The sequence below is a fragment of the Pterocles gutturalis genome, unplaced genomic scaffold (genome assembly GCF_000699245.1).
Source record: "Pterocles gutturalis isolate BGI_N339 unplaced genomic scaffold, ASM69924v1 scaffold9648, whole genome shotgun sequence".
NCBI lineage: Eukaryota > Metazoa > Chordata > Aves > Pterocliformes > Pteroclidae > Pterocles > Pterocles gutturalis.
The window spans coordinates 21,929-41,061 of NW_010120516.1; the positions used below are offsets into that span (position 1 = coordinate 21,929).

Below are 19,133 nucleotides of genomic sequence, written 5' to 3' on the forward strand. Positions count from 1 at the left end.
TTTCTTCATATTCTCAGTTTTTCAAAGTACAGTAATAGTAGTTACTGCATCAGAAAGCCTTTGTTCAAGAAGAGTTTGAGAATGCAAGAAACCAGCATCACAACAGCATTATCTGTCATTTTTGTTAATAACTACCAGCCCTTCTAAAAGGCTTTTCCATCACTGGTTTCAGAATTTTGAAAACGATATTAAAAATCTTTACACATATTTTACAGATGAGAAAACTGAGACACAGAAAGAAGCAACTTATCTAAGACCTCCTAGTAAGCCAGTGGCAGGATCACGAGCAGAACTCATTTTTGCATCAATGCTTTCAGGTCCAACAAAAATCAAGGGATGAATAGGAACAGAAGGGAACCCAAGTCAGTAGAGCGACAATACATTCCAGCCATGGCTCTGCCTTCGAAACTGTCTTATATCCTCACAGGTTGTGGTTTCTGAGGAGAGTATCGCTGGTCCTTCACTATACAAGTCCTATGGGTTTCACCCTTCAGAATTACCATTGTACAAGCTGAAAAAGGGCACAAAGCTGCTCCACACCTACAACCTGTGAGGTAACAGATTCCCATTTTCCTGTTACTATTGAAGAGCTTGATTTTTAAAAAGACATCAAACACATTAAAGGTATGAAGTGAAAGAGGAGTTCTTTGTGCAGGACATTATATAGGAATTGAGACCTGGCATATCAAATGTTTCCAACATGGAGACTGGGAGGAAGAACGTGCCCATTCGTGAATTTGTTTATAAGTGTGTGTCAGCTGCGTGATGAAACCAAAACCGTCAATACTTAGTGAGTCAGCATCCAAGCCAGCATCAGGACTGAAGGAGTTCATAGTATTTATGGAAAACATCTAGAGTCAAGGGGACAGGAATAAATATACGATGTGTTTAATGTGGCACCTGGGTGTGTGAAGACGTAGAAGCCACCAGATGAAGGAAAGTCAGATGCTTTTTTAATGCAAACATTTTTAAAGGCAGCAGAGGCTAGGCCAGGGGGAAAAAAAAAATAACATCAGCCTTCAGCAACTTCTTGCTCAAGAATCTAATGGGAAGAGTATCTTGGATTCACTTGTCCTGTCTCCACTTCCGAGTGTGTGCTTATGTACGTATTCACAAGGGAGCTCTGCAACAGTGAAAGAATTATGTTCAAAATTGGTACTATGTATTTTGAAAGAAATGAAAAATGTGGGACAAAACTTCCACAAAATCCTCCATCATGGCAGTTGGACTCCACTTAATTCCTCGAGAGCGTACACCCAGATTTGCATTTCACTTCAGTGCAGCCACACGCTCATTTTTTACAGCAGAGTCCAAATTTCACCCACTGTGTCTTGTATCCTAAAAAACTCATCTATAACTTCATTAAGTCTTACATTGTTTAAAATTATTTTATGTAGAAATAGAACAGCTTGCCCAAGGGCATACTGTAACTCAGTAGCAGAGCTGGCTGTCAAAGTCAACAAAGTTGTTTTGGGTTGTTTTACTGAACTGCTATTAAAAACTTCCATTCTGCAGTCCACATTTGTGTTACTCCTTTTCATTTATCTATCCAGAAGAAAAACAAGCTTTTCCTGAACAACTTTTTATTTTTTTTTCCTCTTGAATATATTCAGAAGATTTCCCTCCCAGGAAACCATGGAGCCATGATTTTGTAAAGGCTATTCAAGCACTCGTTCACTAATACAGGTCCACTGTACCAAAGCGACTGGTTGACAAATAGAGGCTCCAGTCTAACACTAGTAAATCTGAATAAAACTTCTACAAACAAGTGAAGGGAGAACACCTAAGTAAAAGAGGCTAACCTCATCCAACTCCTGCTGAGGAGCAGCGCTGCCTATCACTGCACAGGCACTGAGCCTAGCACAGACCTGTCTTTTCTAGCTCTGTCTCGGGCAATCCCAAGGCCCTGGAGGAGACAAATGGATTTTTTTTTTTTTTTTTGGTGGGCAAGAACAAAACAGAAACTACTGGCAACAACGTTGTGTCTTCTGTGATATGCCTGAGGCTCACTGTACTAATAAGCTTTCCGTTTTCATCTTCCTAATGCTATTTTTAGAACATATTGGCAGTGCCAGATGTCTCTTTCAAAGGCTGGACTCTCTAGAGCTGGAGTTAGATTTATAACCACGTGCTTGCTGGCCACAGATGTTGAAGACGACAGGCCTGTGGGAAAAGCCCCCCATTGTTAAGATGACATTGTTCAAAAAGCTGTTTAAAATAGTTACTCACAGCATCTTGAGTATTTCAACATAACAGCCAAGGATCCTGTCTGCCTGGGCACTCAGCTCGATGCTCATGGTGCTACAGGTGGGACTGACCATCAAACAGTCAATCAGGTTGGGCTCGCTGTCATTGCCGACGTTGGCCGTCATCTTCTGATTAGCTGTGTTGTTGCGCTCCACTTCCACGTGGATCTCATTTGAAGTGACAATAACTGGTTTAAGACGGGATTCAGTCAAGGTGGCCTCTTGAGAGACCAGGTCAGGACTCGTGTGAAGAAGGCGGAGGGGGAGATTAGGCTTTCGGTCACACTGCTGCTGGCATCCATTCCGAATTTCCTTCAGGCTTGGCGAATTGTCTCGACTGAATTTTAAAAATAAACAAATAATTTCAATAGACAGACATAACAGCAGAGAGCAGGAGAGAGAGTGCAACACTGAGAAGCCAAGATCTTTTGCAATTTCCCACTGCTTTTCACCCTAACCCACCGGATTGCTTTCTCCTGTGTAATCGGATTACTGAAATCAATTAAAAACATTAAACGGTTCCAACAGGACTGTTCTGCAGCCCCTGTTCTACAAAGACTTGAGCTTTTCATCACTCTAATTGACATGCCAGTTTAGTAAAAGGTGAACTTTCCCATCCAAGTTGTGCAAAGCTGTAACAGAATCCATGCCCAAGTATGTATCTGGCTACAGTACGTGCCCAGACATTTGTCTGCAGCCCTCGCGTCTGGAATTTCTGTTGGACACTAAGCAGCCCCTGTCCGTGCTCTACCACGAGGAAAGTCAGATAGGCATAAACAAACAGGAAACACAGCAGAGGGGAACCCTCAGTGTCTACTGGAAACTGGCTCGTGTGTCATGAACTGCGGCATCTATTTTGCGGTAAGTCAGGAATCAAATTTTCCACAATAATGGAGACGGCGTTGTGAAACCAGCTCAGGTTCAAAGCTGTAGATACACTGGGATTTACACGCTACCCCTTCTTCAAGATCAAACCCTTCCCTTTGCTTTAGGTGGAACACATGCTTCACGTGCCAGAAAGGGATGGACACTGCTCTGGGTAGTGCTTAACTCCCAGAGACTCTGCGGAGCGCTCCCATCTTCTGCTGGCCTAAAAAGGCTGCTTACGGCTGCAGTCTGCCTTGGAGGAATATCTCAACAATGGCCAAGATCAGCATGGAGCTGGCTGTTGAGCTTCATCCTGGAAGTTACTGCAGCTTGCAGTAACTGGGAACTGCAGAGCTCCTTGCATCACCAGCACAGCTCCCATTCTCAAGCACGGGAGCCAAAGCTGTGCAATGACAGATTTCCACGCTCAATGCCTCCAAACATGCCACAGTGAGTACAAGTGAATGAAGGGTCAGCACCTAAGTTTTCAAGCACACAGAGCGTAACAAATACAGTCACATATCTACAAAAACACACATGGGATTGACCAGAACTCCCACAGCTAATGGTAGCAATGAGCTGAGCGAGAATGAAGACACGCTCTCACACACCCACCCCCATGCTTACACCAATCTTGTTTACCCATGCCACGGGTTTGGAAGTGAGCAACATGCAGTGAGCTGGGAACTCATACTGACCTGTTGATAAATTCCTCATAACATGAATAAATGGCTGCTAAGCAGACAGCTACAAGATTTGGCAGGACCCTGGGATGGGGGCATTGGCCTGTTGGACCATGCATGCTGAAAAATAAAAAAAAAAAGAAGACACCATTGTGAGGAAGATTTATGTGAGCAAAAACAATCAGAACACAGAGCGGTGTGCCAGAACTGGGTAGACAGCCTTGAGGAATCTTCAGAAGGGCCATAACAGAGAGTTATTTTAACCCTGTAAATCCCTGCCCAATGGCCCTATTTATGAATAAAGCTAAGCTGCATCCTCAGCATATTTGATGTAGCATCTTTATAGTCCCCCAAAAATCTCACACATGACTGAGCATTATGTGATCTAAATGGGAATCTCTCTGTAGAGGCTCTGAGTCTAAATGTATAAAAAGAATGTACACACAGCAAAGTCCATTTGCTTCCAGTGTGCAGCTAGGTAGAAAACTCCAGCCATGTTTGAGAATTAGTTTATTAAAAAAAAAAAAAAAAAAGAAGACTTCAGGAACATTGCCCTATGGACCCTTCTAATTTATTTGCTATTTACCAGTACCAAAAAGCACCAGCTACTCTTAACAGCCAAAAAAGAGATGAGCAGGCCTGGGAGAAGTAACTCGGAGAAGCGTGTACACAGAACTGGAAATGCGCCACAAATTAAATGTAACTAACCTATGAATAAACTTCTTCACCACCTCCATTCCAGCATTCAGCTCATTCAAAGCCAGAATATACTCCTGAGTAAACAGCCGCAACCGAGGGCACTTCCCAAAATCCTGTCCAAAAAGGAGAGACGCAGTGAAGATGGTGAAACATGCCTGCAATGTACATCGAAACTGTGGGTTTTCAAAAGAAATCAACTCAAACACAACTGAATTCACTTTGTTATTATGCTGACAGCTTCAAGTGCACCGTATCATGCTGAAGTAAGAGTCTTCCCACTAAGAATGACGTGCTTTCCAATTCTCCTCTTTCCCCCACACCCACCTTGAAACAAGAGATGTGTTTAATGAAAAAAAAAATCCTACCTGCACTTAAATTTATTTTGTACACTTCTCCTTATACCTTTATTTTGAAATGCATTTTTTGTTATTTTGCATCTTTGCTTCCACTTACAACTGCAGTTTTTTAGAAATGTAACTCAATAATTTTTTATTTCCATGTTTGACGTAATATCCCTTCTGGTTTTAGAGAAAATCTTTTTGACATGCAATCAATAAGTGACCAAGTGTAAAACCAGAGATCAGTTCTTTCTCCAAGGATTTTACTCCAGTCACAATACGAATTTGAAAGGTGAGCTCAATGGTCACTTCTGTTAAATCCTGCAGTTGGAAAGGCACCTGCTAACTGAAATCCTGCATCTCCTCACATCCCCTGCTATTTTTAGATGTGAAGGGAGTAAAATCTGCTGTCTGGTGAGTGTTCCACAGCACATTTCTTCACATTTACACAGGTGTAACCTTATTACACAGGTGTTACAGAACTATGAAGCTGAATTTCCAAGAAGTGAACAAGACCCACCAAGGACAAACAAGCTCTCCCAGTTACCCCTCAAGCAGCTGGCTCTGGAAGAGTCATGGCAACTGAAATTTTAAAGAAATGCCACAAGTGGTAACAAACTGGTGGTCTGTAAAAGGGAAGGTACACTCCCAAAATGCTGGTTTCAGGCACTTCTATAGCACAATGTATATGAACATCTCATAGGTTTTACAGATAGAGAAAATTACCAAAAACATGAATACAAGCCTAGGCAGAACAATGTCTCCTTCAAGTCTAAGCATCACTCTTTGCTGGTACTGATTCGCTACCTGGTATCTTCACCCAGCAAAGGGACCGTGGGCAATTCCACAGTTGGTATTACAACTAAAATCATTAAACTTCTAACAGCTCCTTCAGGCAGGTGCAAATACACTTGGTTCAAGGGCACGAGACCATGTGTACTTCATAAACCATTTGGTGCCATTTCATTTCGTGAACACTCCCTGCAAGATAGCTTTTGCAGTTGCAACTTGTTTATGAAATTTTTCAATCCATGTAGGTGTCCTAACTGAAGTTAGAATGAAAGTCCAAGAGACCATAAAGAGGATGTCATTGCTGACCACTCTAAAATATTTCTCTAAATATAATATGATGCCCTGTCACCATACCAGGTACAGAACAATACACCCTATCAATATTATCTGATCAAAAAAAAAGTGTTACACTTAGATTCAAACATTTGGTCTGAGTGTACAAACAGCTGAAATCTAAAGGCACTGAGAGGTTGCTGAGCACTCCCCAAACAACTCAGCACACAACAGTCTCCAGTCGTGTAAGTAACTGATAGTATCAGCAAGACAAAAAGCTATCCTCGTTCTTTTGTGATTTCAGAACCATAGATAAATGATATTATAGGTGGGAAACTGTGGAACAAAACTTGTCATGAACTTACCAAAGACCACAGAGCAAATTAGCAGCAAAGGTGGGAACAGACAGCTAGGTCTCCTGCTCTAAGCACACTGAATTGCACTGGGCCTCCTAAGATTATGAAGTTTACTGCCAACAACACTGTCCCCCTAAAGGATAACTTTATTTGCAAGCGCACACGTACGCTTTCTCTAAAAGACTATTCAGCACAGAAGTCCCTGGAGAGCAGTAGAGTGCCCAAATCCACTCCAATTAATATATGACACCATAAATTCTCCAACTATGCGCTGCGGTACAGACATGTTGATTTTCAATCTGCAAATGTTAAGTGTGGTAAATATACCCAATTCTCTGAAGCTAACCAAATATAAGCATTACACTATGCATTTAGATTTTATTTGAGACCCCTCAAGAGCTCCGGATTCTTTAAAAAAAAAAAAATCAGTCTGGAATCCAAGAATAACATTTACAGAATATTTCACTGAACACTACAGAATATTCAAAAATGTTTACATGTCTGCAGACTGCAGGCACAGAGCCAGGAATATGACCTTTTTGCCATCTTGGGCTTTCTACCTAGTTCTGTAAACTCCCAAAGTTAAATAATACTGTTGTAAAAATAAGAAATATGAACTGCTTTCTGCTGGGTTCATGCTGTACACAGGACAGTGACAGTCACTAAAATTATATCAGTTAGTGAAAAGATGTTGATTGGGCAGTTACAGAGGCATGAGACCCATCCTTGAGATCACAGCCAAGTCAACTGTCTTAAATATTGTTTTTGCTTTATTTGTTACTCTGACACAGCATTGTGAAGTGAAATTTATGTAACTTAAAAACCATGGCAGGGAACTTAATATGCCACAAAGGATGAAGGGCTGGTTAACACCCAGACCTCTCTTAGGAAAGGAATAAGGATGACGTAAGAATATCTTCAGAGTCAGGGGGAATATCTGGTATACGGGGTGGAGCCAGCTCCTAGCATTTATTTCAATCACTAGCAAGGAATTGATTGGCAATGAGAAGAGAGAAAGCAGCCTGGGAGAGAACAATCATAAAATGACCGAGTACAAAATTCCTGGAAGGCAAAGGAAGAAGAGCAGAAAAGCATAAGGAAATTCAGGAAACCTGGGTAAGAATTCATTGGACATCAGTCTAAATAAAAATGGAAATCCAGAGAGGTGGAGGTGTCTTAAAGAAAAAAATGTTGAGGGCCTCAGCTCAAAATCAACGAAGTCCCTATTCTGATGTTGTTACGTAACTGATTTTAAACCATTATAACCATGGATGGCATGCGGGGAGTAAATGAGAGGCCAAGAGCCAGGTGGGAGAAAGCTGGAGCTGCATATGCTGGCACTGCTGCCAAAAGAAACGTTCCTCAAACCATGGCTTTGCTTAGACGCTTTTGAAAGTCCCACTGAATGCTTATTAGTTCTGCATTTATAGAGCAACACATGACTACATGCAGCATTCAGTCTGGGGGATTAGATGTAGATATCACAGTGCTTTGTTCGTTACAGGCAATAGAGCAGCTGCTAATTACAAAAGGTATCACAGTAAAACTTCTCCAAACTGACCAAGTTCCCGTAACACGTGCACTCACCATGTTGTGTTTGAGAATCCTCTGCACCACCGGGGTGAACACTTCTATCACAACCATGGACCGCGGGCGCTCTCGGCAGTGCTGTAATGGGCAACAAGTCATTTGGGGAGCTGCAGAAATTATTAAAATGGGTCTCCTCTGGCTTCACACCCCATGCATGGATTACCCCAAGATTAACAAAATCCAAGAGTTAAATTAATTTTTCCTGGGATTAGGGTACTTTTAACACCGCTCTCTCCTATGGATTTGCTGGCATGTAACAGAAGATTACCAAGGGAGCTCATGAACTACATTAGTTCCTTTCCCTCCTGCCTATTCTTCACAAAACTCACTGGAATGTAGTATTTTTGGGACTTCTACCCCTTGTCAAATTTGGTTGAAACATGCCAACGTTTTTAAACGTAAAGGGGCTGGGGACAAAAACATATGTAGACACAGGCAGTGTAACGGCACAGACCTCCCTTCCTCAGGATCTGGGCTAAAAAACCTGTGGTGGATCTTGGATGTGGGCATGTGGCAAGGAGTAAGAGAGAAAAAACAACTCCCTCAAAGAACTACACTTTTATACAACTATGAGATTTCAGAAAGCAAAGCTGTTCTGATACCTTGCAGAAGAATTCACAGAGGTCAGGAGGAGGATGGTTGTTTTCCAGCAAAGGTGCAATTGCCTTTAAAAAGAAAAAGAAAAATTTAATTAGAGGACTGCAACTGGAGTAAGCATTTTGCAGGAAAATATTTTAATTGAAAAGAAAGAAAAAAGTTCACTTTTAAAAGAGAAGGACAAAAACATCAATAGAGAAATTAGAGGTGGGCTGTGTGTTTATTTTACACGTAAGCTCAAGCACACCTCTGTGATGAATCCTCTGGTAAATTTAGCTTTTAACTACATCAGTGTAAATACATACAACAGATCAAAGGAGTACAATTTTTATAATGGTTTAAATGAAAACAGGAGGGGACCAATTGTTTTAGGATGTAAACCAGCAAGGATGAATCTGGCTCACTGTTTACATTACAACATCTCTCTAAAAGAAAAAACTGGAAAACACCACAGACACACCATTTATGAAAGAGTTGGAGCTCTTTTTGTTAGAAATAACTCACTAAAAGTAAGACAGCACTGTTCCTACCTTGGAGGACCCCATTCATCAAAATCAAGCACCTAATATTGTGAAAATTGAGATCAACCATTCCTTCTTTGTTGCTATGCAAACCAATGTGCTTATGCTCAGTAAATACATTAGAGGTCACACCAGCCACTGAGGGTGTAATGAACTGATGATGCTGTTATTTTCTTTGTCAATTAGAAAATGGTACTAGAACAATGTATTCTCTACATGATGGTGCCTTCGGGCTTTTCCCGTCTTGAGCTGAAGGGATTCCCAGTACCCATTTGAAAGTAAGACTCTAAATACAGCAGCTAGGACATTTTGTATTGAGCCACTGAACACCAGGTATTTTATCTGGATGGCATCTGGAGTTTTCCTAAGGCAGTCTGCTTTGGTTTTTGCTCTCCCCCTCCTTAAGGATTTCAGCCCTGGTGGGTCTGCTTGCAATGACTGCATTTCACAGTAGCCACTTTCGCATGCAAACAGGTCAAGATTAAGATTTTAACAGTGAAACCCAAGCACATCTGCAGCATGAAAGCTGGGGGATAACTGGGCAACACAAGACAGCAAGTTTCTGCTTTTAACCACAGTGCACATAAGGAAAATACAGGCTGCTTTCACACCATCGCTCTTCCATACTGACCATACAGGCAGAGCTGTGACCCGCTTGACAGCGGCTGTTGTGGGTATTCCCTGCATTCAGCAAGGACTGGGCTGAAGGGATCAGCTGTAACATTGATCTGTTCCAGCACCATCTAGAGAAGGAAAGCTGGTCCCATCTGCACGGCGAATCACTGCCTACTTTTAAGATACTACATAAATACACAGTATTAGCAATGCTTCCTAAGAACAGCAGAGCTTGGCTGTGTAATGGCAGTGAGCTCTGAATGCCCAGAGATTGCTGTCTCCTTAATGCTTTGGGCACAACCTACAGGAGGGCAGGATGTGAACAGAAGAAGCCAGAATTGATGAACAATGTAGGCTGAAAGGACCTTTGGAAGCTACCTGGTCCAACTTCCCTGTTCACAGCTGGGCCACCTTACATTTTTACTAAAAAATCCTTCCTCCAAAACAACCAGTTGTAACTGGGCGCCTGAGTTATCCTTGGCACTAGAGTAAAATGAAAGCTATAGCAGATCAGCCCCCCCCCCCCCCCCAAAAAAAAAGTAAATGCTACTTCAGAAACATATCCCAGTGACTGATTCCACATAAAATGGTATCTTAAGCAGCAGTTAAACACAAATCACACCTACTGACAGCTACATGCCATCTGGTCACTTTGCAGAAAAAGTCACAGAGACGTGATACAGATCAGTTGGTGGTGAGGTTCTAGATTAGATTACTGGGAAAATCTCCTGGAAATTGCCAATGACTGAAATTAAATTACAGTGTTGGGGAACCAAGCTCCACCTCTGATAAATTGTTGAGATTTTACATTTTGTTGCACAAGGAAGAGAGCTGCCATTTGATTCACTTATTTCTATGTCTAAATAAATGCAACCTACAGAAAAATAAAAAAGTCAAAGAGGATATTTTTATACATCAAGTAAGCAGGAGGTTAAACTGCAGTGACACAAACACATATCCACACCTACAAAAACGATCACTTGCTCACATACCATCAGCAATGGAGACATTCTGTATATGGCAGCATTAGCCCCTCAGGAAAATACTAAGCCTAAGAGGGCACATCTGGAATTATGTTTTTTGACTATTTAAAGTACATATATAGATATGAACGTTGTGCTGTGTAGCCTTGTAAGGAGGCCATTTTGGGAAATGATTAACCCTCAACATGCTGTGCTGTTTCCTGTAAGTTGACAAGGAAACTTGTTATTCATCTATGAAACAAGAAAAGAGGAATGTCAAAACCACATAAAAAACTGTAGAACAAATGGGTTTGATACTGCGTAAGTTCACCAGCATTGGTAGAAATGGTTTCATATTCACCTTACTTCACTGGGGCACAGGCAAGCATTAACAGAATTGTTACCAAACAGTAATGATTTGTCCTCAGAATTTGGCAGAAAGATACTCACCACAATAATGCTCTCATGGTCTTGAGTGGTTAAGTTGTTGTTCTGAAAGAGTTGAATAAAAGAAATGAATGAGCAAAGAATACTCTGAGTTGGCACATGAGCATACACAGTCCACTTAGCTACCACCAGACACAAGCAGAAAGGCTCAAGACTGCAATTGCTCACTTTCAGAATAAATTCAAATTTAAATTAATCAAATGAACATCATTCTCTTAAAGAAGGTGATATACTATCTGCTATGTAGGGCTGTGCCCCTTCCACTTCTTCCCTCAGCACCTTCAGATTCAAGCCACCCCCAGCCATGAAAGCTGAGCACACAAACACCAGGATGCCAGAGTAGGTCTCAACCAGCTGGAAAATTAAAGCTAGCATTACATTTCTTAAAAATGTCTTCTTAAGACAGGCTGTATGTTTCTAACAAAATTAATAAAAGGATTGGTGTTGTATACCATTTGCTGGTAGTAAACTAACTGCTGCAGTGTTCCTGAAATTCCTTCTTCAAACATGGAACCAGTAAAAGCCAATAAATTTACTGGAAGTTACCTATGTTACCACCTATGCAGAAGAGTTTGCTTTTGGCTTTCTCAGTAGCATGATCCATTCAGAGGTTACAAAGCTGGGAGTTACTGCAAGAAAAATAGCTAGCAACTTTTTTATTTACCACAAATCTTTGCACATCAGAACTAAAACATAAAAAACCTGCTTGGCACTACATTTGCTGTCTGTAAAAAAGTTAACTGTTTGAAACTGATGCTATAAAAGGAGAATAGATACCTCTGAAGAAGGAAAACATATTTCTTTGACAGAACTGGTAATAATAACTGCACAATGAATTTATTGGTATATACATATTACTACAAGAATTACTGGTCATGGAAAAAAAGCCAATGGAATAGAATTCAAGGGGAGTTTTACCACTGACTTGAAATAAGACATGAATCAGACCCATAATAAATTTGCCATGAATAACCAGCAACAACAATAAAAGCCTCAAGAGAAATGTGTTTTGTTTTGTTTCTAGAAAGCTACCTAACATGGGTCAAATTCTCCTTCTGCCCAGCAAGTACAAATTCCATTCAAGTCAGCAGAAGCCACGAGCAGACTCAAAGGCAGAATTTTGACAGCCCAAGTTAAAATAAAACCCACCCGCTAACTTTTAACTGTTTGTCTCTCATCTAAACATGACAGCATGTCCCAGGAGCACTGCTGAGGTCATACCTCTGAGAGCAGTTTTGAGACAATCTCCAGTGGTGCTTGATGAATAGAGTCATCCTGCAGCGGAGACGTCAGCGCCATGTCCACCAGCGTCCTGATCTCCTTCAACACCACCTCCCAGCGGCTGGGGTTACTGAGCACCTTCTTGTACTTGTAAATCTTTTTCTGCAAGACAAATGAAAGGGTTATATTGACACCACCATAAACCCCTTGAAAAAGTTGACTGGATACGTGCTTCCTACATGCACCTGTCAAGTGGGCTGCTGCTTCGTATTCCCAGTTTCACCTTTTCAGTTTGCTGAAAAGCTGTGCTTAAAACATTTAAATGGAAAAGCAAACCTTGTATGTCTAAACCAATTTCTTCTGTGGAAGCAATGAAAAACTGTGATTCCCTTTTTTTCATTTTAAAATCAGTTTTTAAACTCCAGATTATCTTTCTTTCCATCACCTCTTGCAAACACCTTACTCCTCAAGCTAGTAACAGATACCTGCTACTACTGTTTCCGAAGCTGTAGGTCCTTTTAAAGGGAGTTAGTCATTAAAAGGGGGAGAAAGAGAGAGGTCATCAGAAACATCATTTTACGGATACTCTATTCTACATTTCCAATTGTTAAATTCGCATTCAGAATTAATTTAATCAAAGCGAAAAATTGCAGTAGACCCATAGGTTTTTTTTTTTTCTGTCTTGAAGGATCCTGAAAAGCCATGCTGTCACCCTCCAGCTGTAACATAAATCTACTTGTAAAGTCTCCAAGTCTTCCACGCAACAGCATTTCCACTCTGGAGAAAAGCATTCCCGACTGCCTAATCCCATCTGCCCCAGTCCTCTGCATGCCCCTGCATTATTTCTGGCCGTGCCCCAGCTATTTCACTGGCTGCCCTGTCCACAGACCAGCTGGATAGGCAAAAGACAATCCTTACCTCCTCAGCAGCCATGTTGTCACAAATGACTGGGACAGAGGCTGCTGTGCATTATAAATAGTATTCTTTAGAGAAAATCCACCCTCCCAAATTCCCAGAGGTAGCTTGACGAAATTCAAGAAGTTCAAGGAAACGATGCTGAGCATTAAAACACCACTCCCCAAACCAACACGGAGCGCGCACTAGAACCAGGAGCGGCTTGCCAAAGCGGGCAGTGCTGGAGGCACCGCGCAGCCGCCGTGCTGGCAGGGACGAAGCTCGGCTGGCTGATGGGGAGCAATCGCCAGGACCGCAGCGTTTGGTTCAGCTCATGTGCCTTTCTGCTCCTCTCTGCGTGTGTATCTGGTCCTCTGGCCAAAGGGATCTCAAAAAGTCTGGATACATCCTCAGGTTTATTAAACAACACAGGCTGGGCACTTTTCTGTTTACAGGCAAACATCAGTGCTTTGCACTAAAAATGGATCTTGCGTTCCTCGGCAGCATTTCCAGGGAAATCACAAAATCTGCCCATGACGTGCAGCTTGCAGATTGAGCTGCACATTTTGGGCTACAGACTGCCAGTGTAATAAAGGCAGAGGACTTTGGAAATTGTTTTGTTTTGGAGCTTTGCTGCTACACAGCATTTCCCCCTCCACTTGCACAGGGCAGCCCCTGTGCGAACCATCTGAACAGGCTGGCGCTCTGCTTATCAGCTGCTTCCTTCCCACCGTGGCAGCGGATCTAATGCTCAACAGAAAACACAGTCACCTCTGTACCCTATCTGAAACGGGAGAGAAGAGAACAATACAGAAAAATACAGATTTCAGATGCCTTGGGTTTGTCAATGTTGTTAGAGGCGGGAGAAGAAGGTGGCACTGGGCTGACATGTAAAGGCTGATAAAGCAATCCAATTATCTTTCTAATTAAATTCATGCAAGTACAAAAGCACACTGGCACTAGTTCACATTTTCAGTGCATTTTAAGCCACTGAAAAGCTAAAGGAACATAAAATCACATGCTGTGGACACTATCATTGGAATTTCAGAACTGAGCAAAAATCTTTCAAAGTCACATGCTGCGGACACTATCAGATACATTTGGAATTTCAGAACTGAGCAAAAATCTTTGTACGTCTGAGCTCCTTGGGGCAGAAAAGGTCCAAGGTTTTTAAGCTCCCAGCACTATTTCTGCCATCATCACAGATTTCTTGGACTGTTTAGGAAACTTGAATCATAGAGTTTAATTTCTCTTACTCATGTACTGCCTTTTTTTAGGGTCTTTTTGTCAGACCCACTCAAGCACTAAATAAAATCTAAGCTTCAAAGCCAACCAGCCAGCTGTGTAACTTGAAGCAACTCCTTTCTGACTGAGGACACTGAACAAAGCCAGCTCAACAGATACATTTTCCATGCTGAAATTTATTCCTTAGTCCTGTACTATGAAGAAATCAATTCAAAACAGAATTGAAAGCTGGATAAAAAGCGAGGGTGGGGGGAGGACGAGAGCTAAACCACGGGGTTATTGCATCCCTGCCTGCTCCGGGCTGCCCCTCACTTGGGCGAGTTACAACATGATTTTGGAGAGCAGCTCCCTCAGCCTAAGGGCCAGCTGCTAAAGGAAACCCTCTTGCCCAACAGGACACTGCTCAGACAGCCCTACCATGAATATCTTTCTTCAGCTGTCAAATCCACTTTGCTTGGGGGAAGGGAGGAGCAAGGGAGGTTTCCTTTCTCTTTCAGAGATGTCCATTAAAAATTAAAATTCTGATGATGCTGACGCACATAAGAGAAAAGAAAGCAGGAGCTGTACTCCCTGCTGCGCAAGGGAGACCTGCAAAAGCTGCAGCTCAGGCCAGGCAGTGACTCGAAGGGAGCATCAGGGGACAGCTACCTTTGCAGACACACTGAGCCCACTGCTAGCAGAAAATCCAAACTTATCAGTCTTCTGCTTCACATTTTCAGCACAAAGGACTGCGCCGCACTGATATACTGAGCTGTAATCTGCAAGCGACATTACAGAAGTTTTCAATGACGGTGGGAAAGCAGCAGGAAATAAATAAATAAATAGAGGGGCCATCCCCAGGGGGGTTGAACTCTGCTATCCTGAACCTTTGCCCATGGTTACGCTGCTTTTTTTCTCAGCAGAATGCTTTTCACTGTTGAGCGCCTTGCTGAAAGCCTCAATTAAAGCTTGAAACCTATCAGTCGGTTACAGAAGCAATTTGCTGTGTATCAGCAAGCACTTAGCCAACACCGAGCCACCTGCTCTATTCTACCTGCACTGACTCCAGAGCAAGGAGAAACAATCACTCAGGAGCTTAAAAGCAAAGCTGCCTGGTAAAGACCCGTATCGGAGAACAGGCATGTCAACACACACAAGGAGTTCGTTCCCCCTGGATGTAGGTGTAAAAGATGCCTTCAGTTGCTGAAAATACTCACACAACATTCATCATTAATAGTGTGTACAAGAAAAATACCGGGGTGGGAATCCAGTTTCACTGGGATTTCTCTAAAAGCAGCAGCTCCTGAGACACAATTTATGTGAGTGTAAATAACACACGCCAACTTAGAATTTGACCCCCCTAGTTACTGACCAGCCAGAACCACATGGGCTAGTGTCGTTCCAAAATCTTGCTATGTTGACTTTAAAAGCAAAACCACTAAATTTAATAAGTACCCAGAAGAAGCAGCATGGGGCGTGACACTGACAAGGCATCTTTCATTCTCAAATCACTCTAAGTCTTGCAGAAACCCAAAAACCTAAGTCTCAATCCTCTTTTAAAGAAGGAGGAATTCAAGTCCACACGTGAGAAATTACTTCTCCAGTGTTATTAAGTAGGCAAATGTGACAAAAATCTGTCAGCAGTGTTTTTTGCCATCAGTGCTCAAAAGCTCCCGAACATTGTGAACAGAAAGTTCAGGACAGCCTAGGAAACTTTCAGCTTTTTAAAGTAACACCTTCATATGTTTTTCTATCCCATAATGGCCTCATCCTGTAGCTCTTGCTCATGCACCACTTCCTTGGACAAGAACGATAATACTGATGTAGTTGACATCTAAGAAAAATGGACTCTAATGCACAAAATTGGATGGCACGGAACAACTGCCGTTTTCAGACCTTTCACGTTAGGAACATCTTAATGCAGCTGGCGCACCTGATCCAAAAAGGGAAAGATGAAGTTAGCCTTCTTGATGACCAAATTTCATCCCTGCTGTGCTACTGTTGGCCAGGAAACGTTCTGTACTCTTGGGAACCTGTCTTCCCATCAGCAAATACTATCTTCATTACATTAAAAAAATTAAATGCCAACCCTAATCCAGAACAGCCTGTTAAATTCTAGCTCTCTGCTCTTCAGCCCTTTACCACGCAACAGCACGCAACTAATTGCTTCTTTATTGGAGAAGCTAGAGCTACTGCAGGAACGTATGCTGACTTTGAGGGTTGCGTGTGCCAGCAATTGTTTATTTCTTGCTGAGCAACGAGGGCAGTTCCAGCAAAAGGGAAAAGGTCAACCTCCCGCACAGAGGTCCTCCTCAGCTCATTGCGGGGATGGCTGAGCCAAGCTAGGGTTACAGTTTAATATTGACGGCGCTCATGTAAAACGGAGGTGCCTCTCGCTAGACACAAATGTACAGAGGAAAAAAAAAAAAAAAAACAGAGAGCAGACACCAGAATAGTTTTCTCCACTGCAGTAGAACATTTTGTTAAAATGCTGTGTAACAAGAAACAGGAAGAGTTGCTTGCAATGTTCACCACAGGTGCTTGGCTTGTCCTACAAAGCCCAGGAGCTGTACCATGTATTCTTGAGCACCACCTGCTGGCATTTTGTCTATTAACTCGTTACCTTCATGTAAACAAAGGCGGCATGGCATCCCCAGAACTCTGCTAGATCCATATTCTGCTTTTTACACTAGCAGGCATCACTTACTTTTTGGTAGTCTGAAAAATAAGTAAGAATAACTTGCTGCTAGCAGAAGTTTCCCTGCTAGCCAGAGACAGGCATAAATTACCTCACGGATCCACTGGAAGACTTCTGAACCAAGCTCCTACCTGCAACATTTACTAATATGAAGAAAAAAAGCAACTCACCTGGACAGACTAAGTCTATAAAAAGTCCCATTCCAGGTAAAGGGCTGGGCCTGAGATGAGATTATAGAAACCTTCCCAAACTGGGGACTTCAGACTGCTCATGCTGCAGTAATCAAACTCTTCACAACCTTCTGAAGGTTTTGCACAGAAAGACTAATGTGCTGCTCACTAAAATAGCTGCAAAACATCAGCAGCAAACTTTTGCACTCTACCACATTTTCAGGTCAAGGCGTTTTCTGCTTTTTTTCGTTTTACTCAGTGCTAAATGCTGAAGTGCATCAGCTTCTCTGCTTCAGTTGCTTCTCTGAATGCAATCGCCTTCGTCAAGGCTCACTTGCCCACAAGCTCCTTGCCACAGCCCAGAGAACTGGAGGGAAACGTTATAAGCCAGACACTTCCCAATTCTCACTCAGTTAAGGTCTAAGTTACACTTTATTTTTTGCCAATTCACATAAAAAAGATCCTGACAAAATCACCAATATTTATGGCACTGAGACTGGCACCCATGAATCTATGCCCTGAATAAATATATCAAGTCACAGTCTCTGCCCTGAGCAGCTCACGGTCTTGATGATTAAAGGCAAGAAGGAGAAACAGAGCAAGAAAACCAAGGTGATTTCCTTGCAGTCAGATGGCAAGTCAGGACCAGAGCAGAACTGAGGTCTTCTGGTTTTCCGGGCCCCACGCTAACTGCCAGATCATGGTACCTCTAAGCAAAAGCACCACCAACACGCACTGGGGCCGTAGCATGGAAGTTGAATGTTGGTACCCTGTTGCTGTGCTTCCCCATCACATCGTCCCCCAGCCCCTTTTTCAGTCTGCATTCTTTCACCTATTTTTTTCCACGCCAGTGTCTACCACCTTGCTCCAGACCTCAGCTCATCCAGGCTTGACCCCAAACTCTCAGATCAGCACTGTTGCAAAGAGTTCAACGGGTTCAGCAAGTGGTGACGCGGGTTCAGCTGTTACTAATGCACAACCTGGAACAACCACACAGATATTTCCCACAGGCACAGAGTTTGTCCTTTGCTCAGATACCACTGGGATAGCACCACTGCAAAGTAAAAGAATGCTGAAATAAACAACATTTTAAAAGGATGAAACACAGATGAAACACATTTCTGCTTGGACCAAGACAAGTGCAAAGTGGGAACTGGGCCCAGGAGGCTCACAGGGTCCTCTCACTCACCTCCCAGCACGACACTGAAGAGCTGCAGCATTAATGCACTGAAAAACTTGCTCCTGAAGTGTATTATCTATCTGTGTCTCTGTCTCTCTGTCTATCTGTTTCTCTATCTCCACCTCCTTTGCTCACAGCTGTCACCTGACTGACCAACCTTTTGGGCTTCTGCTCTCCGATGTGCTCGAGACTACTGCAAATAGATCCTTCAGCAACAAGGGGGGATGAGAGGATAGGAAAGGAAGGATATTCTATCCAAGTGAAAAAAACCCCACTAAAGACACTGGGCAAGCGTGTCTTAAATTTATGGGCTCCACTGAAGACAAACCTGCATGCAAATACAGTGTCTGTGCCTCCAGAAATGGAAAGCAGCTCAAAACCTGTGGCTTCCTTCTAGCCCCCTAAGTGGAGAGGGAAGAGGTGGTCCCACTACCAAGCAGAGAAACTGGGCTTTGTTTTTACTGGTGTCTTGTCTTTCTCTCAAATCCCTGCATGCGGCCCTTCAGTCCCTAAGACGCACGAACACAGCTGGCTGATCCAAACCCAGCTCTCCCTCAGCTGTGCATTCGAGACGCCGTTTCCCCAGCTAGAAAATGCAAAAGGCCAACTGCGGTTCCAGCTGCACTTTGCACGGGCTAATGTGGTTACTATCGTAATCAGACCTGTCCACAGGGGAGACATTTTTTGGCAGGGCCAACTTTGATGCATTCCCCGAAACCCTCCATCCCTGCTTCCATTTCCTTTTGGCAAACACTCCCAT

At 42.7% G+C, this 19,133-nt stretch overlaps 1 protein-coding gene across 1 annotated transcript in view; it reads right to left on the reverse strand.

Moving 5' to 3' along the window:
• The window catches only part of CMIP (c-Maf inducing protein), a 60,553-nt gene that overhangs the window by 20,672 nt on the left and 20,748 nt on the right, over positions 1–19,133 (reverse strand). Inside the window, exons 3-9 of the mRNA XM_010076935.1 lie at positions 12,208–12,369; positions 10,990–11,031; positions 8,447–8,509; positions 7,842–7,922; positions 4,505–4,608; positions 3,812–3,916; positions 2,230–2,583 (exon numbers count right to left, since the gene is read on the reverse strand). Of these exons, the coding sequence (XP_010075237.1) occupies positions 2,230–2,583; positions 3,812–3,916; positions 4,505–4,608; positions 7,842–7,922; positions 8,447–8,509; positions 10,990–11,031; positions 12,208–12,369 (911 nt within the window). The remainder of the gene's footprint in view (positions 1–2,229; positions 2,584–3,811; positions 3,917–4,504; positions 4,609–7,841; positions 7,923–8,446; positions 8,510–10,989; positions 11,032–12,207; positions 12,370–19,133) is intronic.